At 39.2% G+C, this 27686-nt stretch overlaps 2 protein-coding genes across 4 annotated transcripts; one reads left to right on the forward strand and one right to left on the reverse strand.

Annotated features, from left to right (window-relative positions):
* Positions 1–523: 523 nt before the first annotated feature.
* On the reverse strand, positions 524–7783 carry LOC125241031 (kelch domain-containing protein 4). Its single transcript, XM_048149308.1, has 9 exons — positions 7580–7783; positions 7130–7303; positions 6349–6470; positions 6038–6146; positions 4249–4476; positions 3266–3484; positions 2812–3001; positions 1135–1356; positions 524–737 (listed from the first exon to the last, which is right to left on the reverse strand). Exons 1-9 carry the CDS (start codon positions 7688–7690, stop codon positions 601–603), a joined length of 1512 nt encoding a protein of 503 aa, XP_048005265.1. The 5' UTR covers positions 7691–7783; the 3' UTR covers positions 524–600.
* A 350-nt stretch (positions 7784–8133) lies between these two features.
* Positions 8134–27060, forward strand: LOC125241030 (general transcription factor IIF subunit 1). Of its 3 annotated transcripts, none has more exons than XM_048149306.1 (12): positions 8134–8271; positions 11198–11376; positions 11892–12026; positions 12423–12524; positions 13146–13214; positions 13346–13467; positions 13887–14006; positions 14737–14842; positions 15843–15908; positions 20299–20543; positions 25139–25283; positions 26347–27060. In XM_048149306.1, the coding sequence occupies exons 1-12, from the start codon at positions 8251–8253 to the stop codon at positions 26552–26554; spliced, it is 1518 nt and encodes a 505-aa protein (XP_048005263.1). In that variant the 5' UTR covers positions 8134–8250; the 3' UTR covers positions 26555–27060. The 3 variants fall into 3 exon arrangements, with proteins under 3 accessions (XP_048005263.1, XP_048005264.1, XP_048005262.1); XM_048149307.1 differs by having other exon boundaries at positions 11201–11376; XM_048149305.1 differs by lacking the exon at positions 8134–8271 and adding an exon at positions 8286–9332 and having other exon boundaries at positions 11201–11376.
* Positions 27061–27686: the final 626 nt, after the last annotated feature.

A 27686-nucleotide genomic window follows, 5' to 3' on the forward strand; every position in this document is an offset into this window, starting at 1 on the left:
GACTTATTTCATAAAATTGCTGATCGTGTCATTCACAATGACGCACGAATTTGTCAAATTTAATTTACCGCCACTCTTTTCGACCCTCCTCTTTTATTTTCCGCGCTTGTATCGTAATGTAGGTACTATTTCTCTAGAACTCAACTAGTGTCGATTTAAAACACTCCTTTCGGTCGTGTTTTCATTTATCGCCACTCGTTTTTAATTTCCTCTTTGCCACACTTGCATCGTAATGTACTATTAGATTCCGTGTCATAAAAAACAGCCTTCAGAAATCAAGAGAATTTTGTACAATGGCCGCCGCGCCAAGTTAACAAGTATGCAGTTCAGTACAGTAAAATACATGATATCACTACAAACTTTGTCCATGAATTTGGTTCTGAGAAAATAAGTAAGGTCTGGCGCCCATTTGTCGAAGCTACAAGTTACAATGTGGTAGTCAATGTCTACTTATGACAAGTTGGAACCTACATATTCCCACTTGCAGGCTAATGCAATTCTGTGCTCAACGAATAGACATAACTACTTAACAATAAATTGTTTATTTGATATTTTCAGAGGATTTATACTCTATATACATTGTGAAAACATAGTTGAATGTTAATCTTGGTCAGATTGTGTGTCGGAGTCGTCCTGGTCGGAGTCGCTGCCTGACTGCGTGTCGGAGTCGGAGCCGAGCCACTCGGGCAGCGGCGGCTGCGGCACCAGCGTCTTCCACTCGCTCAGCTTGTGCAGGTCTGGAACCAACACCAATGATAAACGTTGCTCAATCAGCTTTCTAATCTGACACACTCTAACATTCTGTCTAATATTTTGGTGGTAGGTAGGTAGGTAAATGGCAGTTTATCGTAGGAGAATTATAGAAAATTGAGATGTTTGCCCTGACTCCACGAGACAGGCCTAGTCTACGGTGATGGACAAAACCAAATAAAACTAAAACTTTATTTTGGAAATTAAACCATTTTTTGCAGTCTTCTTTTTGTGCGATGTTATTGAAGGTGACTGAACTGTATAAATCGTGTAATTCAGAATGACGCACGACTTTGCCAAATTTAACACACTCACACGCACACGTTCTCGTAAATAACATAACACGAATCTAGTAGAGACTATAAATAAATAAAAACAACTCACCTAAACTGTACATATCAGAGAGGTAGAATTGTTTTTCGTCCTTTTCCAGGATTCCGCCATAGACATAGAGAACGGAGCGCTGCACGGCCATCATGGCGGACATGCGCGGGCACGGCCCGGGCGCGACGCGGCGAGTCGGCGCGGCGTCGCCCGCGCCCGCCGCCGCCGCCGCCGCCGGCGCTGCGCCGCCCAGCTTCATGGTGAACACCTCGTCGGTTACAACTGTAAATAACTCATTTAATCAGAACTAGAACAGCCGAATAACTATTTTTTTGGATAACTATTAATTATGCCTGTCTGCCTGCGCCAGATTTTGCTTTCCTATACTAAAGCGCGCCCATTTTACACGGGTTACACCATTCTGAAATAATAAAAAAACTGCTTAAAATGGAGGCGCTCAGAACGCTACATCTTGCAGCCTTATTATTTGGAGTAATAAATAGAAAAAAACCCTCATATCTTTTTAACAAACTTTCATTTTCTCAAATGCAAGAGAGACCACCACATGCCTGATCTCCCCCGAAACAATTCGGCTAGCTTTCGTGGCAGCTTCCGGTATGCTGCCACAAAATGCTGGAATAATATTCCTCCGCCAGTAAGAAACGCTCCGTCATTTATTTCATTTAAAAAAAAAGTTAAAACTTCATCTGCTCAATCTAAACTTCTCACTCGTAGTCGTCTTCTTCTTCTTTGTCCTCGCCCTTATCCCGCTACACGGGGTCGGCTTTCTTCATCATGTCACGCCATTTGTGGCGGTCATATACGTCATTGCATTGTAATGATAGTGTTTTCATGTCCCTCTGGACAATCGTAAGCCATGTCGCTGGCGGTCTACCGCTTCCCCTTTTGCTTGTTCCTTTGAGTGTGTGTGTCTGTTTGTTTGTCCGTCAATTTTTTTTTGTTTGGTTTTTCAATTTTAAATTGAAATTTATTATTAACGGCAAATTTTACAGGACGTGAACGACGAATTGACGTGATTTTTTAACTGGAGATGACATAGGCTACTTTTTGTCTCTTTCTAACCCCCACTTCCCTAAAATGGAAGGTGGAGGTTTGTATGGAGCACTCCGCAATTTCCGAATTTAGTGCAAGCGAAGCCACGAGCAAAAGCTAGTATACTAATATTCTAATTTTGTCTGATGTCAGTCAATATTTTTAAAGGTCTTTTCTGTTTGTTTTTTTTGTTAACTAGGTATTATTCGAATGTGCTTAGTAAACACAGTACTTTAATATGTTATTAATTATTATGTATAATAAGTTACCATTGAATTTACAGAGTGAAATCAAATTGTTAATACAAAATAACATTTTCTGGATCTACTCATGACTTCAGACAATTTTTGACTTGAATTTTTTCAAATGGGACCATCTTCGAAAAAAATCACTTCAAAATCTGCATCTCCATACAAATTATGAAACGAACTTTTGCTATGATTCATTAATAAATTGTATCCATTTCTCCATATTGATCCCTTGCAAATTGGCATACATATTAATGAACTCGATACCAGAATTTACACATTTTTTCTGCCGGATTCAATGTAAGTCCCACAGTAAAAGTTGATCGTAATCATGAAGAGACCCAGAAAATATTATTTTGTATTACCAATTTGATTTCACCCAGTATGTATAAGTGAGCATGTTAAGTTCTGCAACTTCTGCAGCAATGTATCAGACCTGTGACGGCTTCTTGTACGGCGTCGGCGTCTGCGTTGGCGGCGGGCGCTGGCGCGGGCGCGGCGGCGGGCGCGCGCGCCGGCTGCTGGGTGCGCAGCGTCACGCTGTGCCACTTGCCCGCCTCCAGGTCCAGCATGCGCAGGTCGTCGCTCATCTCACCTACTAGTTCTTCTTCTGTCTCTTCTACATCCTGGAATTTAGGACAAATAAGTAAAATTAGGAAGCTTTTTGGTTATCAGTCCATACATAGTATACATATTTAAAGTTACTCACAGGCCGAACGCGATTAAATAACGTCATCTTTTTAATCGCGTTCGACCTATGAGGCACTTTAAAGATGTGTACAAAACGCGAGAATTTAAAACGTTATAGTCCATACATAACTAAGAAGGACCGAAATCTGCATAAATTATTATTATAGTGTTTATTTGAAATAAAATGATAGTAAACTCACAGTGACTCCGCCAAAGACGTAAGCCCTGGAGGAGTGCGTGTTGACGGCGGCGGCAAGCTGCGCGCGCGGCGGCGGCGCGAGCGGCCCGCCGGGCAGCGCGCGCCACGCCCAGCCGCCGCCGCCGTCCGCCCGCGCCGACAGCCGGAACAGGTCGGAGTGCGTCAGCGCGCGCTCCTGCCGCCCCTCGCGCGCCCGGGAGAACCCGCCGTACACTATCAGCTGAGGACACACCGCCCACATTCATTCCACTGCTCGACCCATGAAATCAATTTATCTAATAGACAAACGACCCTACTGATATGCGTTAGACCCTCTACACAAGTGAAATATTCAATTGAAAGAACTTTGTATTTGTTTTGCTTCCTCTATTTATCAAACAAAACAAAATTCTATGATATAGGCAATTCGACATAACTCACATAACTGTAACAAGAGTTTTGAATGATTTACGGTTATTTTCATTAGACTTACATTGACCGGAATCAAAAAGGTAATCACGGTCTATATCGCGGACATCCCGGTCAATATAAGTCTAATAACTGTAACGCGAGTGACCATTCATTGCATGTTTATTTATTCATTAATGCAAATTGACGCCATATTAATATTTCAACTTGCACCACTGAGAATGAAACTTACAAATGACTTTTAACTTAAAATAAATTAGTCTGTAACATAAATTACACATAATTTCTGATTTCAGTATCAAATATTGAATTTAGAATATTATAGGAAATTCTTCACAGATTGACTGTGCCATGGTAAGCACAAGAAGGCTTGTGTTTTATATAATATACAAATACTTATATACATAGAAAACATCCATGACTCAGGAACAAATATCTGTGCTCAACACACAAAATAAATGCCCTTACCTCGATTCGAACCAGGGACCGCGGCTTAGTAGGTAGGGTCACTACGCGCTAGGCCAGACCGGCAGGCTATAGAATCGGTACGCTAATATTACTAGCGAGAGAGCTGACCTCATCGTTCCCGGCCGGCACCATGACGCAGGCGGAACGCGGCGAGGGACCGCGGCCGCTGGGCGCGAGGCGGCTCCAGGTGCGCGAGTCGAGGCAGAAGCTGTAGACGTCGTCGAAGTAGCGGCACTCGCGGCCGTCGTCCGTGTACCCGCCGAACACCACGAGCCGCCGCCCCAGCAGCACCATGCGGTGCCCCGACCGCGCACTAGGACCGTTCGCCGCTACCACCTTTATTATTATATTGAATTACATTACCAGCATCAAAGACATGTTATGTATTGGGTTGGTAAGAAAGTAATGAGCGAATCATAACCAATATTGTAATTTTTATTTAATTTATTATTTTAATCATTTATCAAAAATATAACGGCCTTCGTTATCTTCTACTTGTCTCCATCGTTCTGGTAAAGAATGAATAGCATCGGCGAAGAAGTTCTTAGGTTTAGATTCAAAAAACTCAGCTATGTACTGTCGTAGATGGGCTTGATCATCGAACTTTTTTTCATTCAAGGCATTGCTTAACGATCTGAACAATGCGTAATCCGTAGGTGCCAAGTCTGGAGAGTACGGTGGATGAGGTATCACTTTCCAACCTAGCTCCAATAGCTTTAGCCGAGTCACTTTTGCAATGTGTGGGCGAGAATTGTCGTGTAAGAAAAAAACTTTAGCATGCTGTGGACGATTCTGACAGATTTTTTGGTTTAAATTTTCAAGCTGATTACAGTATACTGATGCGGTAACAGTCATTCCACTTGGTAGGAGTTCCCAGTGAATAATACCATGAATATCCCACCAAACGGACAGCATAACTTTTTTCGGGTGAGGCTCTGTTTTTGGTGCCTCTATTCCTTTTTCGTTTGGAGCTAGCCACTGACGTTTGCGTGTGTGATTTATATATAAGACCCATTTTCCATCTCCAGTGATAAGATGGTCCAACCAGTTAAATGTGCGGCGAAAAGACAGACGTTGTATGCAGATATCGGCACGGCGGTTTAGTTGATCTCTATCAAGTTCGTGCGGTATCCAAACACTGTATTTGTAGTTTTTTCCCAACTCGTGTAAATGTGTTTCTATGGTGACATGAGAGCAGCCTAACTCGGTAGCAAGAGTACGACTCGTTAGCCTCGGATCTCCTTCAATTAAGGTTTTTAATTTGGCTACATCAATCTTCACCGGTCGACCAGACTTAGGTTGATCTGATAATGAAAAGTCGCCACTACGAAACCGCTGGAACCATCGTTTCGCCGTGGCCTCAGACACAACTTCAGGAGCAACACGCTGACATATATTACGCACTGCTTCGGCGGCTGAATGGCCAGACTGAAATTCATATAGTAAGCAATGCCTTACATGCACTTTTAATTCGTCCATTTTCTTCCTTATATTAGCTCGGCGACAGCTAGTGAATGACTGACGAGAAACTGTGCGACTCGCCCTTTATATACTTTCGACCATAGAAGATTCTAGAACTCTCTCAAAAATTTTATGTGGAATTTAATCGATCGCTCATTACTTTCTTACCAACCCAATAACACCGTATACAACAAATTAAGTCTAAGAATAAAACAATATGGGAGAGTTCTAAGTTTTAATACTGTGTCAAGACATAGCAAGCATTAAAGGCACTGGGACTACACTACTTACTTCGACAACACACCTCTATACTCCATTCTCTTTGCAAATTTTAAAAAAGGTACTAGACTACTTCCGTCCTAGAGATTAATGGTTGTACTTAGGCTTGCAATCCACTTTGAAAAGTTTGAAACAATATTAATATTTGTTTAAGTACCTTTTCCCATTTGTTCTCAGATAGGGAGTAGCACCACAGATCCTTGTAATGATAAAATTGTGTCTCCGACAAGCTTGTGAATTCGCCGCCAAATACCCATAGCTCGCCTCTGCAAAGAAAAGGACATAAAGTAAAAGTTTTGAAGCCGCAGCTCATGGATCGCAGTTTTATACATATATAACTATGCAATTTATTACGAATAATAGACGAAAGTAAGCATCGGAAAACGTGAATCGGAAATAAGTACAATGATATGCTAATCAAAACATTTCAATATTTTAATTGTGTTTCAAATAATAAAAAACACATACTTATTAGCTGGAGTGGCCACTGCCTGGTGGCCGCTGCGTGGCGGCGGAGCGCCCGGCGCTTTCACGCGGCGCCACGTGTTACTTGTAGGGTTGAAGAAAAGCAGCTCATTGTACACATAGGTCTGCAAACAAGATGTCACTTTATAGTCTAGTCAGACTACTACAGAAATAAAGATCATGCCTACAAACAATTGGGTCCTGGGTTTGAAAACTACTTATTCTCATTTGATATTCCAGGGGCCCATTTCTCAAAACTGAAAGTTACAAGTTACAAGCGGAAGTCTATTATTTCCAACTTGTCATATTACACATTGACAACCACTTGTAAATTGTAACTTGTAGCTACGAGAAATGGGCCCCTGTGGCCCATTTCTCGAAAGGTACAAGTCTTGTATTACAACTGTGTTTCCATGACAACCCATAGGATTTGACAGTTCGCGCACTTGTAATACAAGGCTTGTACCTTTCGAGAAACGGGCCTTGTAACAGGTATTTACTTTGTGTTACTTACAGTATGTTAAGAAATTTAATATTACATCACCCATTAATATTTTAACATTGATACTACTCATGGATATAATATAGAGTCCAATCTAATATGCATAAATGAAGAATACAAATGCAAAATTAATAAATGAGGAAAATATAAAAATGATTTGTGTTAGTGCTACTAATCAAACTCTAACTGTAAATAAATTAATTAATAAAGCCAAATTTCAATGACTCAAACAGAATCTGGTTTACAGATGGGGCTTTTGAAATTAGTATTTTTTTTACATACCTTTTGGCCGTCATGATATTCTCCCCCAAAAATGATAAGCTCATTGTTAGTGGGATGTGGAGTCACGCTGGCATAGGCTCTGGGCGAGGGAGGCCCAGGTAAGTTCTTCTCTTTAGCAGCTGATCGCTTTGCTTCCTCTAGCTCAATCTGGGCAACAACTTGAGCTATGTCTTCCTAAAAGCACACAGTATAAAATAAGCTCAACAATAAGGATGTCGTGGTGGTACAGTCGGCGTCCAGTTACATCTCATCTACACACTTACGCGAAAATATATCACAACACAACATGCTTTCATGATCATAACATTAGAATCATATCATAGCAGATATTTTTATTCACGTAAGTGTGTTGATTTAATACAAGTATGGATACATTACAAACAATATATGTACTGTTTGTTTTCAAATATATTTTATCACGATTGTAGTTTGATTGCCGCATGAACTAACCTCTCCCATGTTCGCAAGTTCTTTTTTAAGTTTGTTAGCCAACTTTTTCTCTGTCTTAGCTGCTGTTTTAACAGCACCGCTTATTTTATTCTTGTTTTTCTTTTTCCCCATTCTCTTTCTAATATGATTTATACTATTAAATGTGAATACAGGGCACAAAATTTCAATCGTGCACCAAAATAAAGCACCTATACCTAATTGGTTATTGAAGATTGAAGTGTCAATGTCAAATAAAATTAACATCAACAAACATTAAGATACGTTCGGAATTGTTAAATCTTTTGTTCAGAGAAAATATCTGGACATCGTTAAATGGGATAAATAAGGACACGATGACGTCTTAAAAACGTCAAACCAATTTCATGACGATAAAATTTGACTCTTTTCCTGCAAAGCCTACAGTTTAATTTATTTTCCAAAGTTTCAGTTTTCAGTTTTTTTTCTTACTTACCAAATCGTTCGATCTGGTCAACCCGTCCAGACTAACCTTGAGGCCTAAATGTCATTAGTGTCACTGTCACGTCACTGTCATTTCATTTCACTTTGTGACTTTGCTTCGTTCGTGCCGTGCAGTGTGTCTCGTTGGTACCGCGTCATGATATATTTTAGTTTTAATATTCCTTCTTAAAAGTCGAATATCTATTACTGTTTCCCGACATTTTTACTTCAAAATGACTACACCAGGAACCTCGGTAAGAGTATAATGAGTACACAGAACACGTAATTACTGTATTTGATTATTGAAAGTACATCTATTGACGGCAGACCGCGAAGGAGATGGCGGCACGATCTTGACGTCTTTCGAAAAGATTGGCCAAACATTGCCTTAAACCGAGACGCGTGGAAGAAAGAGAGGGAGGCCTTTGCCCAGCAGTGGGACACAACAGGCTAACAAATAAATAAATAACACATAAATAATTTACCAGAACTGGAGTAAGTCAGGGCAGCAACTTGGGGCCGTTAGAATTTGTCATAATGATTAACGATCTGCCAGAAGTAGTGAAAGAGTCTCAATGCTTACTGTTCGCTGACGACCTCAAGTTGCTCCTGGCGATCAAAGACGAAGAAGACTGCAAGCGGCTTCAGAGGGACGTGGACAGAGTGGTGGAGTGGAGCCGGAGAAACAAGTTGGAGTTTAATGTAGACAAATGCGTGACAATTACATTTACCCGGGCTAAAACACCACTCTCCTACAATTATTTGGTGTCAGGGTCGAAATTGAACCGAGTGCAGTCGGTAAAGGATTTAGGAGTACTTTTAAATGCAGAACTGACTTTCAGAGACCATATTGTCAGCAAGTGCAAGAAAGCGTTCCGAATCCTAGGATTTGTGCTTCGACGAGCAGTGGGGTTTAAGAGTGTGAAGGCCATTTCGGCTTTGTACAACGCCCTGGTACGAAGCCAACTGGAATGTAATGCTGCAATCTGGGCCCCGCATGAGACGAAGTACAGCATAATGATAGAAAGGATACAAAATAAGTTCACGAGGTACATCTACTTAAAACTGTACGGAGTGTATCCTTTCTATCCGCTTATGTATCCCACGTTGTTCGTTATAGGTATGGTGGGCTATAACAAATTAGAAACACGGAGGGATCTGTCACTCGCATGCTACGTGGTGAAGATCCTTCGCGGCAGTATTCACAACCCGGGGATCTTACAGCAGATGAATCTGTACGTGCCCAATGGCTACGTGGAGCGGAGGCGGCGGCCGCAGCTGCTGGTGGAACCGATCGGCAGAACCAACCTGCTTCGTAAGGCGCCTCTCAGTCGCACCGTCCGTACACTGAATTTAGTGGCTGATCAGACTGACTTGTTTAGTTGTCCAATGTCCGAATTTGTAAAAGTGTGTTTAAATGTTATATGTTATAATTTGATGTAATCGTAAGGTTTTGCTGATATAATTATGTAAATAACTATGAATAGGCACTATTGTATTAGGGTTACCTGTAAGGATAGTTGCTAAGTGACAATAAATAAAATAAAAAAATAAAAATAATAAAACATCTAATGCATAGGGAACTTGACTGCAGTTAAAATAAAATATTTTATACCATGCACGAAATAAAGCATCAGATAATTATAAGAACAAATTGGTTGTCTGTAAAGTCGGTTTACGGACGGTAGTTTGACGTGACAACGTCAAATATTACAGTAGTATAGATTAAACAATGAGATTTTTAAGACGATACGGTAGGGGTCAATTCTCCATACAAACGCTCTCGACTATTTCCTCCCTGGTTTTTGAAGATAGAGCAATGATTTTTTCAACACAGATTGTTGCTATTTTTGTCTGTGTCGGACCGTTTTGTTTTTTTTTATATTCTGCTTTTTAACGATTCTAGAGCCAATCAAAAATTTCCAAAAACGGCCTTTTTCATTGTGGCGCAAAAAAGGTGTGATTCTCAATATTGGTAGCAATTAACGAAAAAAGCTAAACGGTCCGACATTGATTATTACATTGTTATTCAGATTCTCAAATTTCGTTCCGATTGATTAAGTTTTGAAGGAGGAAAGAGTCGAGAGCGGAACCTCGATATTAAAGATTTTTTTGAAATATCTTTTGACTGAGTTGTTCTTAATGGACAATTTTTTTTCGATAAATCTAGTTAATAACACTTGTATACATATTTAACTAAAATTCCCAAGTTGAAAGGGGGGCTCCTTTCCATTTTAGCATTTTTGCTACCGTATCCTCTTAAATGCAAGAATTACTTTCGAGTGGAAGAGATATAGAATTGAGAGATAGATATAGAATTGAGCCGATCATGCCTCTCTCTCGTTCGTGCCGCGCTGTCGCTTGCGGAACGGGACAATGACGTCAACTTTTTCGTGCATGCAGCCCGTAGTAACGAGTTATTAGACGTTGTCACGTCAAAACATGGACAGAAGTTATTCTTAACTCCAATTTCTATTTAATAAGTCATGTAGAAATATATAAAGTAACTGAGTTGACCATGACGTCACTCAATTCAATTTCATATGAATTCCATATTCGCAAGTCGTTCAAATTCGTTTTGACAGTTCTTAAAAAGAAGCTGATTTGACTAGGAGGCAAGTAGCTTATTATGTATGTTTAACACTTGCTATGAAATTTTGAATCACCTAGGATTGCGTTACTTGACATTCAGATCTTTTTCTAATCCCTTCAAACAAATTAATCTCTTTGTGCGGCAAATTTCTAGAGCTCATTAATTTTCATTCTTTTATTTATTTAATAAGCAGGCAGGCAGTTCTGAAAACTGATATTGCCAGTATGCAATAATTATGTTGTTTTGGGGTTCATAAACAAGTGGATGAAATATACTTTTCACCTTTTTTGTATGTCTATTAAATTCCCACATTCTCTGCGGTCTTTTAGCCTTCTTCATACAACTTGTTTTGATGTTGCTTAGACAGTTTTTGGATATTCTCCAGCATCTCTATATGCTTGCCAAAGTAAGGACTTCTTATGAGTATGATTTGATAGATATTGCACACTTATGTTCTTAACAAAAGACTGAAAGTGTGTTAATAATAAAAAAAGTATACTCATAATGAGTGAGTGTATCAAAATGAAGACTGTTAGTGATCTTTCAATAAGTAATTTGATTTAGTATTGATGGTGTTAATTTCTCAGCAGGCGTCACCGGCCGTGCAAGAGTTCAAAATTCGGGTCCCTAAGAATGTGAAAAAGAAACATCATGTGATGCGTTTTAATGCCACATTGAATGTAGATTTTGCAAAATGGACTCAAGTTAAGATGGAGAGGGAGAACAACATTAAGGAATTCAAAGGATTAGATGAAGACATGCCCAAGTGAGTCCAGGTTTTATTGTGAAACTTAGAAAATCTACAGCATCTATCTCCAGCATTATATTTTTCCATTATTAATACATAGTATAACTATTATTTGTAGGTCCAAATTTAAAAATAAAATATACATATATTATGAGGTTAACCTTTTGAACACTAGTTGGTGAAAAAATATGCCATGTTCCTGAACTAATTGAGTCAAGTCACCATTAATAAATAAATAAATAAATATTTATTTCTGGTAATAAATTACTTATTTCTAATCTAACATTCATGTTATATGTTACACCAGAATCCTCATTTGAGGTATAGGCCTCTTCCAGCCGGCTCCATTTGATGCGGTCTTGGGCTACCCATATGCAGTTGGTCCCTGCTACCTTAACCAAGTTGTCTTTCCAACATGCTAATGGCCGGCTCCTTTTTCTTTTTCCATCTGGACCCATTCAAATCACCATTACATAGGTAAATCTTTATACAAAACATTCTTGGCAAATTACAAGCTAGTTGTTTCTTGGCAGATTTGGTGCTGGCTCAGAGTACGGGCGAGACATTCGTGAAGAAGCTCGCCGCAAGAAGTTCGGGATCATCTCGCGAAAGTACAAGCCTGAAGATCAACCATGGATATTGAAAGTGGGAGGGAAAACAGGAAAAAAGTCAGTTTTACCTTTTGTTTTCATAATTCTCAAGGTTCTATGTGTAAGGTGTTATGTTAATATCACCCCCATGTCCAAACTGTGAACGTGAAGGGTTTAAGAATTTCAACACAGGTGGTGTCAGGTCCCTTCCATGGGTGTCATACAGTTAGACCGTGCATTCAGTTGTGGTGTAGGCAATGGGCTAGCAACCTGTCTTTAATATCACGATTTCGTTTTCTTTCGATCCCTGAATTGCGAATAATGGCACTGAAACTTGAGCAATTTGCAATAATAGCCCTCATATCCTTGACCTAATATTGTGGGTCTTATAATTTCCTAACTGGTGCACTTGGCTTGAAACCCTGGACATGGTATTTGAGAATAGTATGTAATGCAGGTGACGTGTGTGCGCAGGTTCAAGGGCATCCGCGAGGGCGGCGTGTCGGAGAACGCGGCGTACTACGTGTTCACGCACGCCGCCGACTCCGCCATCGACGCCTACCCCTTGCAGGAGTGGTGACTATCACTAATCTTTACATTCCTAGCCCCCCTAAAATACCTTCATCTGGAACAAAGAACTTGACTGTATTTAAAATAAAATGTTTTATACCATGCACGAAATAAAGCATCAGATAATTATAAGAAAAACATGGACAGAAGTTATTTTTAAATCTAATTTCTATTTAATAAGTCAGGTAGAAATATATTAAAGTAACTGAGTTGACCGTGACGTCACTCAATTCGATTTCATATACATTCCATATTAGCAAGTCGTTCAAATTCGTTTTGACAGTTCTTAAAAAGAAGCTGATTTGACTAGGAGGCGAGTAGCCTATACAATATATTCGTTTATTGATTATACAGGACAAAGAACCAAGTATTTATATTACGAAACTTTTATATTGAAATATCTCCTGTTATTGATTCAAGTAATGATAACCTAACCACAAAATTAAAATTTTGGAAAAACCCTGACATAGTGGACCGATTTTCATTAAACATGGCTAAGAACACTCCCGACTAACTCAGCTTTCAAACAAAAAAAAAACTGAAACAGAATCGAGACGAAATTTTAACTTGCATAGCACTTGTTGCTCACACACAAATTAATTGATAAATTTGATATTTTTCTAACAGGTATAACTTTCAACCAATTCAAAGATACAAAGCGTTGTCTGCGGAAGAAGCCGAACAGGAATTCGGAAGGTTAGTTCTTAGCTCTAAGATAAAGCAAGTACAAAGCTTTGCGGGTTGATATTTTGTGTTTTATGTTTTAACATTATAAAAAGTGTTATAGAACACAATTTATAGGTATGTTGTTTTGATGTCTATTTCAGACGCAACAAAGTGATAAACTACTTTTCGCTGATGTTCCGGAAGCGCATGCGCGGCGACGACGCGGCCGATGACGGCGAAGACCCCGACGACAAGAAGACTAAAGGAGCCAAGGCGAAGAAAGGTGCCTACCGAAACTACCGAGCAAATGTAGCACTGTGCTCTTCGCCTGGGCCACTTTCTCTTATCTGCTTGCGTACTCCCAGCATTTTGTCACGGTTCATGCGCCCCTATGGCCGCTTTTGAAACTAATTTATGACTCACCCAGAGGACAATCTAGGCCCTACTGGGATCACGATGTTTTCTTCATTTACATAAGTTCCGAAACCCTCATATCATTGGCGGCATTCAATGTGCTTAAGCTGTCTACACTCATGTTGCGTTACGATTGCTAAACTTATCTGGTAATTTCTGTTCTTGTATTGTCCCTCTATCTGCCCTTGTCGCGTCTTGTACACACATCTGCCAAACCATTTTTATTGTAGGTCGTTATTCAGATGTCTCTAAGCTAGACCAACATGTTAACATCTTAGATCGTTTCAGAGTTAAAGATATCCGATATGGACGAATGGATTGATTCCGACGACGACTCCTCCGGCTCCGAGGCTGCAGAAAAAGACAACGACAGCGACTCAGGCGCCAAGAAGAAACCAAATAAAAAAGGTAAATAAGATACCAACGAAAGTTCGCACCCCAAGAATACTAAAAACATACAGTTATCGCCTTTTTTTCTGTCGACAACGCAAATTGCATTAAAGTACAATACGGCAGAAGAAGAATAGGCTAGTTTCCTATACTTAAAATCAAATATTTTATGAAGTGCACGAAATAAAACACCACCTAATTAGAAGAAAAATATGGACAGTAGTTATGTTTAAACATAATTTATATTTAATAAGTCAAAGAGAAAGATAATATAAAGTAAACGAGTTGACCATGACGTCACTCCTCAGTATTTCATAGTAATCCCATATTAGCAAATCGTTTTGACAGTTCGTAAAATGAAGCTGATTTGACTAGTAGGAACTAGCCTATTATCAGCCCATTCAATCTTAGAAGTCCATGGCGCTTAAAACTGGGTGATGGGCAAAGTACGGTTCGCGCACCAATCCCAGTTGTATATGTCCAGCAATGTAATAGATATTGGTTGCCCCTTTTCTGGAATTGGAGATTGAAGAACGGGGCATCCGTCCTGAAAAAAGTCTTCCCAATTGATAGGTGTTAAAATGTTATTATAAGCGCCATCTAGCCGAGCGTTCCCCACAGGTGTATCTCTATGACTTTGAGGTACGTTTTTTTCTTAGACTTTATCCGTCAATACGGAGTTACATATGTGTTTGCCATTACTGGATCAGTTGGATTTGCAATGAGGAAATAATGTATGGTTTGGCAGGTCCGGTGAAGAAGAAGAAAAAAGTGGAGGACGAGGCGTTCGAGGAGAGCGACGACGGCGACGAGGAGGGCCGCGAGCGCGACTACATCTCCGACTCCTCCGACAGGTGCGTCTAGGGCTACAGAAAAAAACACCAAATGCTTTTTTTTTTCAGAATTATGAAAAAAAACATGAAAAAAAAACCAAGCACCATGGTTTTTTTTCAGATGAACAAATAATACGACAATAACGGTTTTTCGTGATCGTGAACGTCACAACGTTTCAAACAAACAATAACAATAACGTACATTTTAATTCGATAAACATTCAGTATACAAACATTTATTGGGGAATCGCCGATGCAGCGAGGAGCGTGGAGAGGCGGTGGTATTGCCAACAGTAAAACGCGATAACTACTAACTACAGATTGTGTAAATGTTAGTTTTATAAAACCAGAAATCAAAGTTATTAATTAAATTTGTTTAATAGTTAAAACATAAAGTCTAAAAAACCGTATAAAAGTGTTAACTGATCTGCAAATTTTGATATTTCGACCTTTTTTCACGGTTTTTTTTTCATGTTTTTTTTTTCAACGTGAAGAAAAAGAACGGCATGTGGTCTATGATCATATTTCTATGATAGTCTAATATCGGCTTAACTCGTTTAGTAACTGTATTTAGCTACACGTGAGCTCGAGGAGCGACGAGTGACTAGAAAATTTAGTCTGAAAGTTTAAGTAGTGATGTGCAAGTTGCGGAAACTTTCCAAAAAATCTTAAATTTCTTGAAAAATTCACGAAACTTTCACGAAAAATAAAGGGATTATAATTTATGAAATGGAAACTTTCCATCCAAACAATTGTCCATACAATGTATGGAAAGTTTCCGAATATTGGAAACTTTCATCATGTGAAAATTTCAGAATTTTGGAAACTTTCCGTCGGCCCATCAGTAAGTGTAACTAATATTTAGTAGGCGAACCTTGGAACGGACAGGTGGCTCTAAAAAGTAAGAGTGGATTTATCCTAGTTTGAAGTTGAGTGGTTTACTTATTCAAAATATATCTGATCATTCAATTTTATTATACATATTATGCTATATCTTACAGATTCTTTTGTGTGTCCACAGTGAGACAGACCACGAGGCGAAGGCGAACAAAGAGCTCAAAGGAGTAGCAGAAGAAGACGCACTCAGGCAAGATACTATTCTTATCACTTTTCACAAAGCGTTTACTTGTTTTATTCATTTGCGAGTACGCTCGCAACCGTAGGAAACACGTTGATACACTTCTTGTTCTGTATATGTGTGTAGGCTTGCCGGCTTCGTATCCCTATAACACTCAGCCGGGAACCTCTTAGGTACTTCCCGGCGTCTGCAGTAATATACTGGGGACGCTATTGCTATGTCTTGTATGGGAACCCTGCATTTTATGATTAAGCACTGAGACTTGGCACAGTTGTTCATTGGGTGGCCCTGAGTAGATAAAGATCGGGAGGCATCGAGAGCCCCCCTTAATTTAGGAGGGAGGAGGGGGGGAAGGCTGGCGCCTCCGCGCTTCCTTTGAAACCATATTTCTCTAAAACTATACAAAATAGGACATGCGATATATCATTTTCGGATAAATAAAAGACGAGGAATTCATTTTTGGAACAAAAAAATGTATTTTAGAACAAAAATACAAAATAAAATGGGAAAATCTGAAAACGAGATTTTTTTTTATTCATATTATTGCACATTTTATGAAAACTGTAATGGTTTTTTCTAAATAAAAAATATTATTTAATAGCTACATTTATCTAGTATTATAAAATGTATAATTTGTTATAGAAATATATTATACGACGAGTGATAAAAAATAATTTACATCGCCCGATAGGGTGATTTGAATGCTCATTTCAATAAGTTTTGTCAATGATTTCAGGTATAATCACTATTTTTAACACACGAAAGCCGTAATCATTGTATTTTATGGCTATTTTAGTGATTAATGTACTTAAAATAAAAAAAATAAAAAAAAATGTGATAACTTTTTTATAACATTATCCTATTTTGTTCTTTCTATACAATATATATCTAAAAGCAATAAATATGAATAAAAAGCCACATTTATGTAGTTTATAAAAATATATAGTTTGTTATATAAATAAATTACGAAACGCGAGATAAAAAATAATGAAAGTGACGTGGCAGGGCGATCTTGATGTACAGTACGGGTCAGCTTGTATGATTCGATGAGGTGAGGTAAAGGCACTCAAAGCTCTCAAAAAGTGTAGTTATTTAGAGTTATTCAAATTAAACAACATACTCCTATATAGTCTGAATTTAACTATTTATATTACATGAAATGATCGATTGATATGATAGGTCAGATATATACATCTGATCCTAATACATCTTGTGAAATAGTACTTAGTTATCTATTTGCATAATTTATGGATAATTCTTACTTGACATATTTATTATTCCAGATCTGCGTCCTGTACTTTGGTTAACGAGTGCCGAAAATAGTTATTAACCAAAAAAGACCGCCAAATTAACAGTATTTCACCGACAAAAGCTGCCTTGCACCATTTTTGTAAGGGTTAATAGGTATATCAAGGTGTCCATTTATGGGGTCAACTAAACCCAATTCAAAATTTGACATTATTTGCTACTTGTGGCTGGACGAAAGTCTGTAACAATTGGGATTTGGGAGCCTACTTGCCCGCAACGTTGCCTGTTGCTGCAGAAACATGCCTCGAAATTTTCGGATGCAGGTGTAATAAAAAACAGTGCCGCGTAAGGGTGCAACCGTAAAAAAGACTTTTTAAATTAAATGTTCGGAGCTGATGTGCTTATGCAGTGGATGTTGTGATATATACATAATTAAATTCAGACTATTCATGTTGTTTTATTTGAATAACTCAAAATAGCTACACTTTTTGAGAGCTTTGAGTACTAGCCCCGATACACATGTTTTCGTCTAGTCAGACCATTTTTTGAGGTTCTCCTTTGTGTAAAAGCAATGTCTTAGTTCAAAAATCATTAATGTTTAATGCTAATACGAATCTAGTTTATTTTTTATGGCACTATTGCGCAATAACTAACTATCATTGACACTGAAAGGAAGAATATGACGATTTTTATTTTATCTTTTATGGATGGGTAAAACCGATTTAAGGGGGCCCAAAGGAAGTAACTAAATTCTGCTAGTAAACTAAAAAATCTTCAAGCCTATGCATGCAGAACTGCTTTAGGAGAGGAGAACGTGATTAAGACATTTTTTTTGCAATTTTATTTTACAATCAAAATAAACTATATTATAGGACTTTTACAATTTTCTGTACTGGGTCGTGATATACCTACATGTGTAAACGTTATTAGAATAAGTATATATTTCTGTATTACTAGACGAACTCCACTACATAGCGGGTAGTACCTTTACCGCACATCATCGAATAATGCAAGCTGACCCGTACATTAAAATTTTCATTTTCATTATTTTTATCTCGCGTTTCGTAATATATTTATATAACAAACTATATATTTTTATAAACTGTATAAATGTGGCTTTTTAATGATATTTATTGCTTTTAGATATATATTGTGTAGAAAGAACAAAATAGGATAATGTTAAAAAAAATTATCACATTTTTAATATTTTTTAAAATTTTTGTATTTTTTTATTATTTTAAGTACATTAATCACTAAAATAGCCATAAACTACAATGATTACGGCTTTCGTGTGTTAAAAATAGTGATTATACCTGAAATCATTGACAAAACTTATTGAAATGAGCATTCATATCACCCTATCGGGCGATGTAAATTATTTTTTATCACTCGTCGTATAATATATTTCTATAACAAATTATACATTTTCTAAAACTAGATAAATGTAGCTATTAAATAATATTTTTTAATTAGAAAAAACCATTACAGTTTTCATAAAATGTGCAATAATATGTATAAAAAAAAATCTCGTTTTCAGATTTTCCCATTTTATTTTGTATTTTTGTTCTAAAATACATTTTTTTGTTCCAAAAATGAATTCCTCGTCCTTTATTTATCCGAAAATGATATATCGCATGCCCTATTTTGTATAGTTTTAGAGAAATATGGTTTCAAAGGAAGCGCGGCGGCGCCAGCATTCCCCCCCTCTTCCCTCCTAAATTAAGGGGGGCTCTCGATGCCTCCCGATCTTTATCTACTTAGGGCCACCCAAGGAACAACCTGTGCCAAGTCTCAGTGCTTAATCATAAAATGCAGGGTGTTGTGCAATAGCGTCCCCAGTAATATACGTGAAGTTCGTAATAGCCACAGATATGACATGCCGGAGGAAGGAAGGACATGCCGGGCGATTTGTATTGAATAGAGATGGGCCGAATATTCGGTAAATATTCGGTATTCGGCATATTCGGCAAGTTTTTCAATGTTCGTATTCGATTCGGTTCGAATAATTCGGTTGCATTGCCGAATATTTACCGAATAAACAAAGTAAATAACTGTGGTGACGGGTTAAGAATTTCACCACCCCCTCTCTTCCCGTGGGTGTCGTAGAAGGCGACTGTGGGATAAGGGGCAAATTGTGGTGTAGGCGAGAGGCTGGCAACCTGTCACTGCAATGTCACAGTTTCGTTTTCTCTCAGCTCCTTATTTGCCAAGAGTGGCACTGAAACTTGAGAAGTTTCATGTGCTCTGCTTACCCCTTCATGGGATATAGGCGTGATAGTATGTATGTATGTATGTAAATAACTAATGAAGATAATTCCATTGGATAACAAGCTCCTATTTCAGTAGCTTTCTAAGGAACTACTAAAAAGAAATAATTACCTTTGCGTCAAAACATAAATACAATTGTTTTTTAATAAAATTGAAAAACCCATAGTTTAAGAGTTGAGAAGAGTTCAGAGTTCTGTTGTTTTAACTAAGTTTTAGTTATCCACTATATCATAAGAGCAAATGTAGTTCCAGTAACATAATGTTACCATTATCAATAATTTAATAGTTTTAATCTTAATACATGCTTTCTAAATATTCGTATTCGACAAAGTCCATATTCGGCCCATCTCTAGTATTGAATACGCCTGTCAGGAGCTCTTGAACCCATACACACACACTTGGACGTAGTTACGCAATAACGTTCCAATCCACATGAAATTGTCATTAAGTTTTAGACTTTGTATAAAAAACAAAAATCTTTCATTTCAATGACAATTTCAGATGGATGGGAACGTTTCTGCGTAACTACGTCCACTTGTAGATGCTCCTATTGCGAAATACACGCGCATTATTTCCATGTGTGTGTACATGCAAACGACCAGTGAGTCGTGTCATCACGCGCGCACACAACATCAAGTGTATGCTCAATAAGTTAACAACTGCTGCGACACGTCCGCCGGCGGCGTGTCGTCTCTTTGGGGCCCATTTCTCAAAACTGAAAGTTACAAGTTACAAGCTTGTCATATTAGACATTGACAACCGCTTGTAAACGGTAACATGTAGCTTCGAGAAATGGGCCCCTGGTATATGCTGTGAGGTGAGGTAATAGGTTGAGCGTCGATGAAGTTGTATGGTCGTTAAGGCAGTGTTGTGTCGTTTGCAGGAAGCTGCTGACATCGGACGAGGACAGCGAGGAGGAGCAGGAGCAGAAGGAGGCGTCGGAGCCGGAGGACGAGCCGACGCGCGAGGGCGAGGAGCGCGCCAGCAAGCTCACCAAGAAGAGGCGCGCCGACGACAAGCACCACTCCAGCTCCGAGCTCAGCGAGGACTCCGACACCGACGCCGAGGCGCCGCCCAAGAAGCCCAAGAAGCGCAAGGAGCCCGCCGCCGCACCCACGCCCAGCTCAGGTGCCCCGACTCCTCCTTGCGCTGTCCCGCCACTTGCCACGGCTCGTGGGATCCGCTTTGACAACTAACCACAACATTGGCGTTAGTTGTCAAAGCGGACATTGGCGTACACAGAACTTAATTTAGATAGAAGAAACAAATTCATATATTTGTATAGGGGCCGAGCGTGTCAAATTTTGTACTGAAGTTGATTCTTGCCTGTAATTTTAAATATGTCTCAGGCTCTTGATTGTTCATAATTTTTGTGTTGTTGCAATTGAATATCACGTAACGAGGCATTTTTTATGTTTTGGTTGACTTCAACTTACAAAAATTGACGCCTGAAAGCTGCAAGCTGCGAGTAAAGACGGACAACTCAGTGGATTTCACTGAGTTCATTTGACACGCTAAGTAGATACGTTTGCTTGATCTATGGTATATATGACATCTGTGTTGGCGTACACACGAAAGCGACTGCCATCTGACCTTCCAAGAAGAGTAACTAGGCCTTATTGGGATTAGTCCGGTTTCCTCACGATGTTTTCCTTCACCATCCAATATCAAATGACATCTCATATATAAGTTCCGGAAAACTCATTGGTAAGAGCCGGGAAACGACCCGCGACCTCCGAATTGAAAATCGCACGCTCTTATCACTAGGCCACCAGCACTTCCACATCATATTATTAGGCCTTTATCACCCAATGCTGACCATAGGTCTCGCTTTTAGTACGCCACTTGCACTCAATTTCCGGATGTCGTCGACCCAACGGGCCAACGAATGCCAGGCACTTCATACATTTGTAAACGGCCAGCGGCCACCATTCGGTAAACATTTTAGTCCACTTGCCATTACTATACCACGTGCAGTAAATATATACCATAACAAAGAGTACTATCGTACAGTATGGCCACTCCCGCTCCCCGCTGATAGTGCCGCCCACCCCCTCTCGGTACAAGCATAGTACGCGTTCACCTACACGAGCTTAGACTGTGTGCTAGGAAGTCTAGGAACGCGCCTCTTTCATATATTTGATCGCCACTTCGCCAGTGTCCGAGGTGTGACTCTACCTAGCAACATGTCCTTGTCCCGCCCAACTCTGGTACCACATACATTAGCGTTATGCAACGGGCTACGGCTACACACATAGAATTATTGCGATAAATCTTCGTCGTCGGCCTACGGTGAATTTGGATGGCCACACTGTAGTACCGCAGAACAGATCACTTAAATACGCCTTTGATGCTCTTGGCCTGTTTTTTTTTTTAACCGCCTTCCAAATCTCAAGGGAAGGGGTTCTCAATTCGTCTGTATTTTTATTTTTTTATTTTTTTAAATGTTTTTTCCTCGATATCTCCGTCGTTACTGGACCGATTTTGAAAATTTTTTTTTGATTGAATGTATATGCATACAGATTGGTCCCATTTTTCTCAGAACCCAGTTCTGGTGGTGGGATCCTGGAGAAATCGAGAGAACTCCTCAAATCTGAAAGGCATACATATGGCAGGGTGTCCACTTTCTGGAAAGTCAGGGAAAAGTCAGGGAAGCTCATAGTGGTCATGGAAAGTCAGGGAAAGTCAGGGAAATGATTTGGAGGTCAGGGAAAAATTTGGCACCAAGAAAAAAAAAGCAAAAAGTATTGAAAAAATAATATGATTACGCGTTGGCCACATCCATAACAACAAAGATGGATTCCCGGTAGTGATTTTAAGGCAACTTAGAATTGTCTCTAGACTTTTTATGACAAATATAGTACCTGGCCTCCATCCTAGTGATTGCTAATGAGGGATATCTTCATGCTTGACCTTAATTTATCCGGCCCAAATTCGTAAATGCGGAAAAATCCAGATTTTTTTTTACTTTTCGTGCCCCACCCTCACATTCCAAAATGGCGAGGGGGATCGGGTATAAATTCAGTTATTGTGATTCAGATTAACTGGAAAGTTGCACCACAATGTCACCATGTACAACATTCATAAGGTAGGTGCTTCTGCTAGGGCGACGTGAAAACGACAAAGACAAAGTTACGTTACGTCGCTGTCCAAATTCTAAGTATCTATTCGATCCGACAATCCAAAGCGGAGTTCCTCATAAAGCCAGTGGCCCAAAACGTCACATAGAGGCGCAATTTTGTATTAGTCAAAGAAGCATAGGAGGATAATAAGCGTGACGATGAAGCACTTGGAAACCTAAAGGCATGTAGTGGCAAAACACCTAAATGGGCATCCCGACGCTGACAACAGAGAAAAAATTTCGCGCTCGCTTCGCTCGCGTTCAATATTTCTACATAGTGTAACATATTTTTGTAACTTAGTCAATACTTCGCCCTCACTATACGCTCGAAATCTCGTTTTCATTTCAAGCCTGCTTTCCTGACTTAGCAAACAAAATGGAGTACCTAGTCTACTCCATTTGGTTTGTTAAGTTATGTACATAATAACTACTACGGGACGTATAAAAGGGGAAAATTTTTCGCGCTCGCTGCGCTCGTGATTTTTTTTGCATACAATGTCCAAGAGCGCCGAAACTCAAACTCGCTCTACCCTGATGTCCTTGATTGAGAGTGCACGGGCCGGCACTGGTATAGCCAAGTTTAATACTTTAACATAAAGGAAAATAGTTTATAAAAGTTTGAACTGCCTTGCAAATTTTTATATTTCGTACTTTAGAAAACAAACATATCCCAAAAAATAATTGGCTGTAACAGACGGACAGACAGACACACAAGTGATCCTATAAGGGTTCCGTTTTTCCTTTTTGAGGAACGGAACCCTAAAAAAAATTTTTTTTTTCGGGTTTTTTTAAGACAAAAAAAACTGTTTTTTTGCAACCCTAAGCAAAAGTGACAAATATCATCATAGAATGAAAATTTGGTCAGGGAAATTTTCTTAAATAGTCATGGAAAGTCAGGGAAAAGTCAGGGAATTATTTTTGGATTTAGTAGTGGACACCCTGATATGGTGATTTTTGTGTTTTTAAAGGAACAGCATGCATTTACGTACGGAACAGTGACATTTGGTGCAGTGGAACTCCTGATGATGGTCAGAACGGAACTCCTAAAATCTGAACGGCACACTTATAGTGACTTTGGTATTTTTTAACCGTCGCCTCATATCTCTCAAGAAGGACGGTTATCAAGTCGTCTGTATGTTTTTTTTTATTTTTTTATTTTTTCTAATGTTTGTTCCTCGATATCTCCGTCGTTACTGGACCGATTTTGAAAATTATTTTTTTGATTGAATGTATATGCATACAGATTGGTCCCATTTTTCTCAGAACCCAGTTCTGATGATGGGATCCTGGAGAAATCGAGGGAACTCCTCGAATCTGAAAGGCATACATATGGTGATTTTTGTGTTTTTAAAGGAACAGCATGCATTTAGGTACGGAACAGTGACATTTGGTGCAGTGGAACTGCTGATGATGGCCAGAACGGAAATCTTCAAATCTGAACGGCACGCTTATAGTGACTTTGGTATTTTTATAAGAACAGCATGCACTTTCGTCCAGAACAGTGACATTTGGTGCAGTGGAATTGCTGATGATGGTCAGAACCGAACTCCTCAAATCTGAACCGCACGCTTATAGTGACTTTGGTATTTTTATAAGAACAGCATGCACTTTCGTCCAGAACAGTGACATTTGGTGCAGTGGAACTGCTGATGATGGCCAGAACCAAACTCCTCAAATCTGAACGGCACGCTTATAGTGACTTTGCCATTTTTATAAGAACAGCATGCGCTTACGTCTAGAACAGTGACATTTGGTACAGTGGAACTGCTGATGATGGTCAGAACCGAACTCCTCAAATCTGAACGGCACGCTTATAGTGACTTTGGTATTTTTATAAGAACAGCATGCACTTACGTCCAGAACAGTGATATTTGGTGCAGTGGACCTGCTGATGATAGTCAGAACCGTACTTCTCAAATCTGAACGGCACACTCATAGTGACTTTGGTATTTTTGTAAGAAAAGCATGCATTTAAGTTCAGAACAGTGACATTTATTTAGTTATGTTTGTTAAGCATATTGAGTTTTCAAGTCAAAGTTTGTCAAGCTTCGATTTCTTATAATATAATCGGATTCATGAGGAATTGAGGAAACTCCTCAAACTTTAACGTAATACGTATATTCATTTGTGTTGCCATCTAATAATTAAAGCATTAAAAGCAGTTTTAAAAAATACTTACACATTTCTACATAATCCAACATTCGCAAGTAGCTTTCACCAGAACCCGAAAGGCGATGGTTTTTTTTTTCTTAAAAATTATATAAGAACAGCATACGTCCAGAACAGTGACATTTGGTGCAGTGGAACTGCTGATGAAGAGTGAGCCGCCCCTGGTTAGAGTTCCGTTCTGATAATCATTCTCATCTGTAAGTACTTCAGAATCATCCAAATTTCAAAATTGGTTCAGAAATGACGGAGATATCGAATAACGAACATTAAAAAATATACAGACGAATTGATAACTTAATCCAACATTTGAAAGTATTTATCACCAGAACCCCAAAGGAAGGCGGTTTTTTTTTCTTAAAAATTATAAAGATTACAGACGACGTAATTTTTTGAAGGCATGAAATACCTACAATAAGTAATGTGTCGTTTGCAGCGAGCGCCCCGGGCAGCGCCAGCACGTCTCGCTCTGGGTCGCCCGCGCCCGCGGCCGCCGCCGCCGCCGCCGCCCACGCCGCCGCCGCCGCTGCCGCAGCCAACGCGCCGCCCGCCAAGCGGCCCAAGATCGATCCCTCCTACACGTTAGTATGCTATGGCTGTGCCACGTCCTTACTAACAAATCTATGGCAAGCTGCTCCATCCTGTATTTATGTTCAGTCTTAATTCGTTTTCACATTATCCGATCCCATATCGGATGTAGGAAGTATTTCAAAGGCAAAAATCAAAGGTGAAGGCTTAAATGTATGGGATATTGGCCCTACGTCCGATATCGGATCGGATAATTTGAAAACGCACAATCTTATTATTTATTCTTATTTCTACAGCCATAACGGCCCAGCCACGACATTGGTCTAAGCGCGACAGCGGTGAGCGGGGGCCATACATTGGAGCGAGACACAGCGATGGGACTTTTCATTCGCACGTATGGCTGCCGCTCACCGCTGTCGCGCTTAGACCAATGTCGTGGCTGAGCCGTAAGAGAGGGCGTGTCAGATATTTATGCAGCCTTATTTTTATACTACCTATTTTATTAAATTGTTGGTGACTGCACCACTCCAACTCATATAATAATCGCTTTTAAACAGATTGACCTGCGATACGAGGATTACGAGCTCGAGTTAAACGATTTTATTTAACTATACAAGGTTGATACACAACCCTCGAAATGAGACTTTTTATCTTCTAACATCGCCACGATTCTCGTGTCGCTTATTCGTGATTCTGTTGCCTAATATTTTTTAGTATTTTTCAATTATCCTCAGGGCTTAACGCTAACCCGAACCAAATCAATTCGTTTCGCAATCCGCGTGCTACCGACGCAGTTTCAAAGTAAATGTTGCGATTAGATTCGGCGAGCCTAGTGGCCGCTGGGATTCACTCATCGGTCGTTCAATCACCCTCGGTGGGCGAGTCCGACTCGCACTTGACCGGTTTTTATTTATTTCCTGGTGATATCAGATATTATAAATATTTATCAATGGTCACAAGGCCGAGAGCGACTTGAAAACTTCCATATGAAAGAAAACATCGTAATCGTAAGGCTAGGTTCGCGTACCATTAGGCTATGAGGTTGGCTCGTAGGTATATATATGAGAGAGATATAGTAGATGCGGGAGTGACGGGTGTGTGTTGTGTTGTGTACAGCGAGTGTGGCGTGACGGAGGAGGCGGTGCGGCGCTACCTGGCGCGCAAGCCCATGACCACCACCGAGCTGCTCACCAAGTTCAAGTCCAAGCTCACCGGCGTCAGCTCCGAGCGCCTGCTCGAGACCATGACGCAGATCCTCAAGCGCATCAACCCCGTCAAGCAGAACATCAATGGGAAGATGTATTTAAGTATCAAAAACAACTAATTTATTTATCTCAACTTCGCTCTTCACTATTCATTATTCAAAGCGTAGTGCGCCCGTGGTTACGTTTGATTTGACACTCACATAGGGCTGCCAATTTCGCCAAACCCGGACAAAGATACAAAAAACCCGGACATTTGACGTAAATCGCAATTTTTCCCCGGACGAGTCAGAATTTATTTAAAAAAAAACATCTCCTTCAATTTTCATCAATATTTTTTTACATTTCCCACAATGTGTAATTCGCGAGAAGAAACACCAAAAAAAATTTTTTAAGCTAGGTAAATTTTATGTTTTTTCTACTCAGAATCACAAGCCCTTTCGATCTAGGACAAAAAACAAAAAAGTGGTCACAAAAATGTCTATTATTTTGCGTACTTTTCACTTTGTAACCGCTGTACAGTGTTTGAAAAATGGTAACGAAGTGGAAAAATTTGGGACGCTTTTTTTTACCTAGTAGGATCGAAAGAGCTCGTGATTCTGAGTAGGAAAAACATTAAATTTACCTATTTTACAAAAAAAGTTTTTGAATCTCATTTCGCGAAAATGCCTATTTGCAATAAACAATTTTTCTTACAAAAAAAAAAATTTGTCTTTTTTTAGGTTACTAAGTTACTAGGTCAAATGGGGTATCGTTAGAAAGACCTCAAATTGCACATAATTATCATAACTATTTCTTATAATTTTTTTGTTGAAGAAAAAAGAAATAATTTTGAAGGAAAATGTTAAAAAAATACCGTTCTTCCCCCGCCCCCCTTATCTCCGAAGTTTACTAACGAAAAATTGTGAAAATTCTACGAAACATTGGCTTTATGCTAACTATTACAGGAAAAATTAAATCGAGTGTGTATCTTGGAAACTGTATTTTTGATCGACAAAAAAATTTTCAATTTTAACTTTTAATTTTACCACCCTTGCATATACATATTATATTTCAAATCATATTTCAAAATTATACGAGATTTTACCTAAAACATTATCTTTCAAATAAAGTAAAAACTGTCGAAATCGGTTATCATTATAAATAATTATCCCTGAAAAACCATCATATAATACAGGTCGCGCAAATTAGTTAGAGAATTCACCGAGAGATGGCACTATACTATACACAATAATGGTCATTAGTACCTATACT

Source organism: Leguminivora glycinivorella, chromosome Z, assembly GCF_023078275.1.
Source record: "Leguminivora glycinivorella isolate SPB_JAAS2020 chromosome Z, LegGlyc_1.1, whole genome shotgun sequence".
Classification (NCBI taxonomy): domain Eukaryota; kingdom Metazoa; phylum Arthropoda; class Insecta; order Lepidoptera; family Tortricidae; genus Leguminivora; species Leguminivora glycinivorella.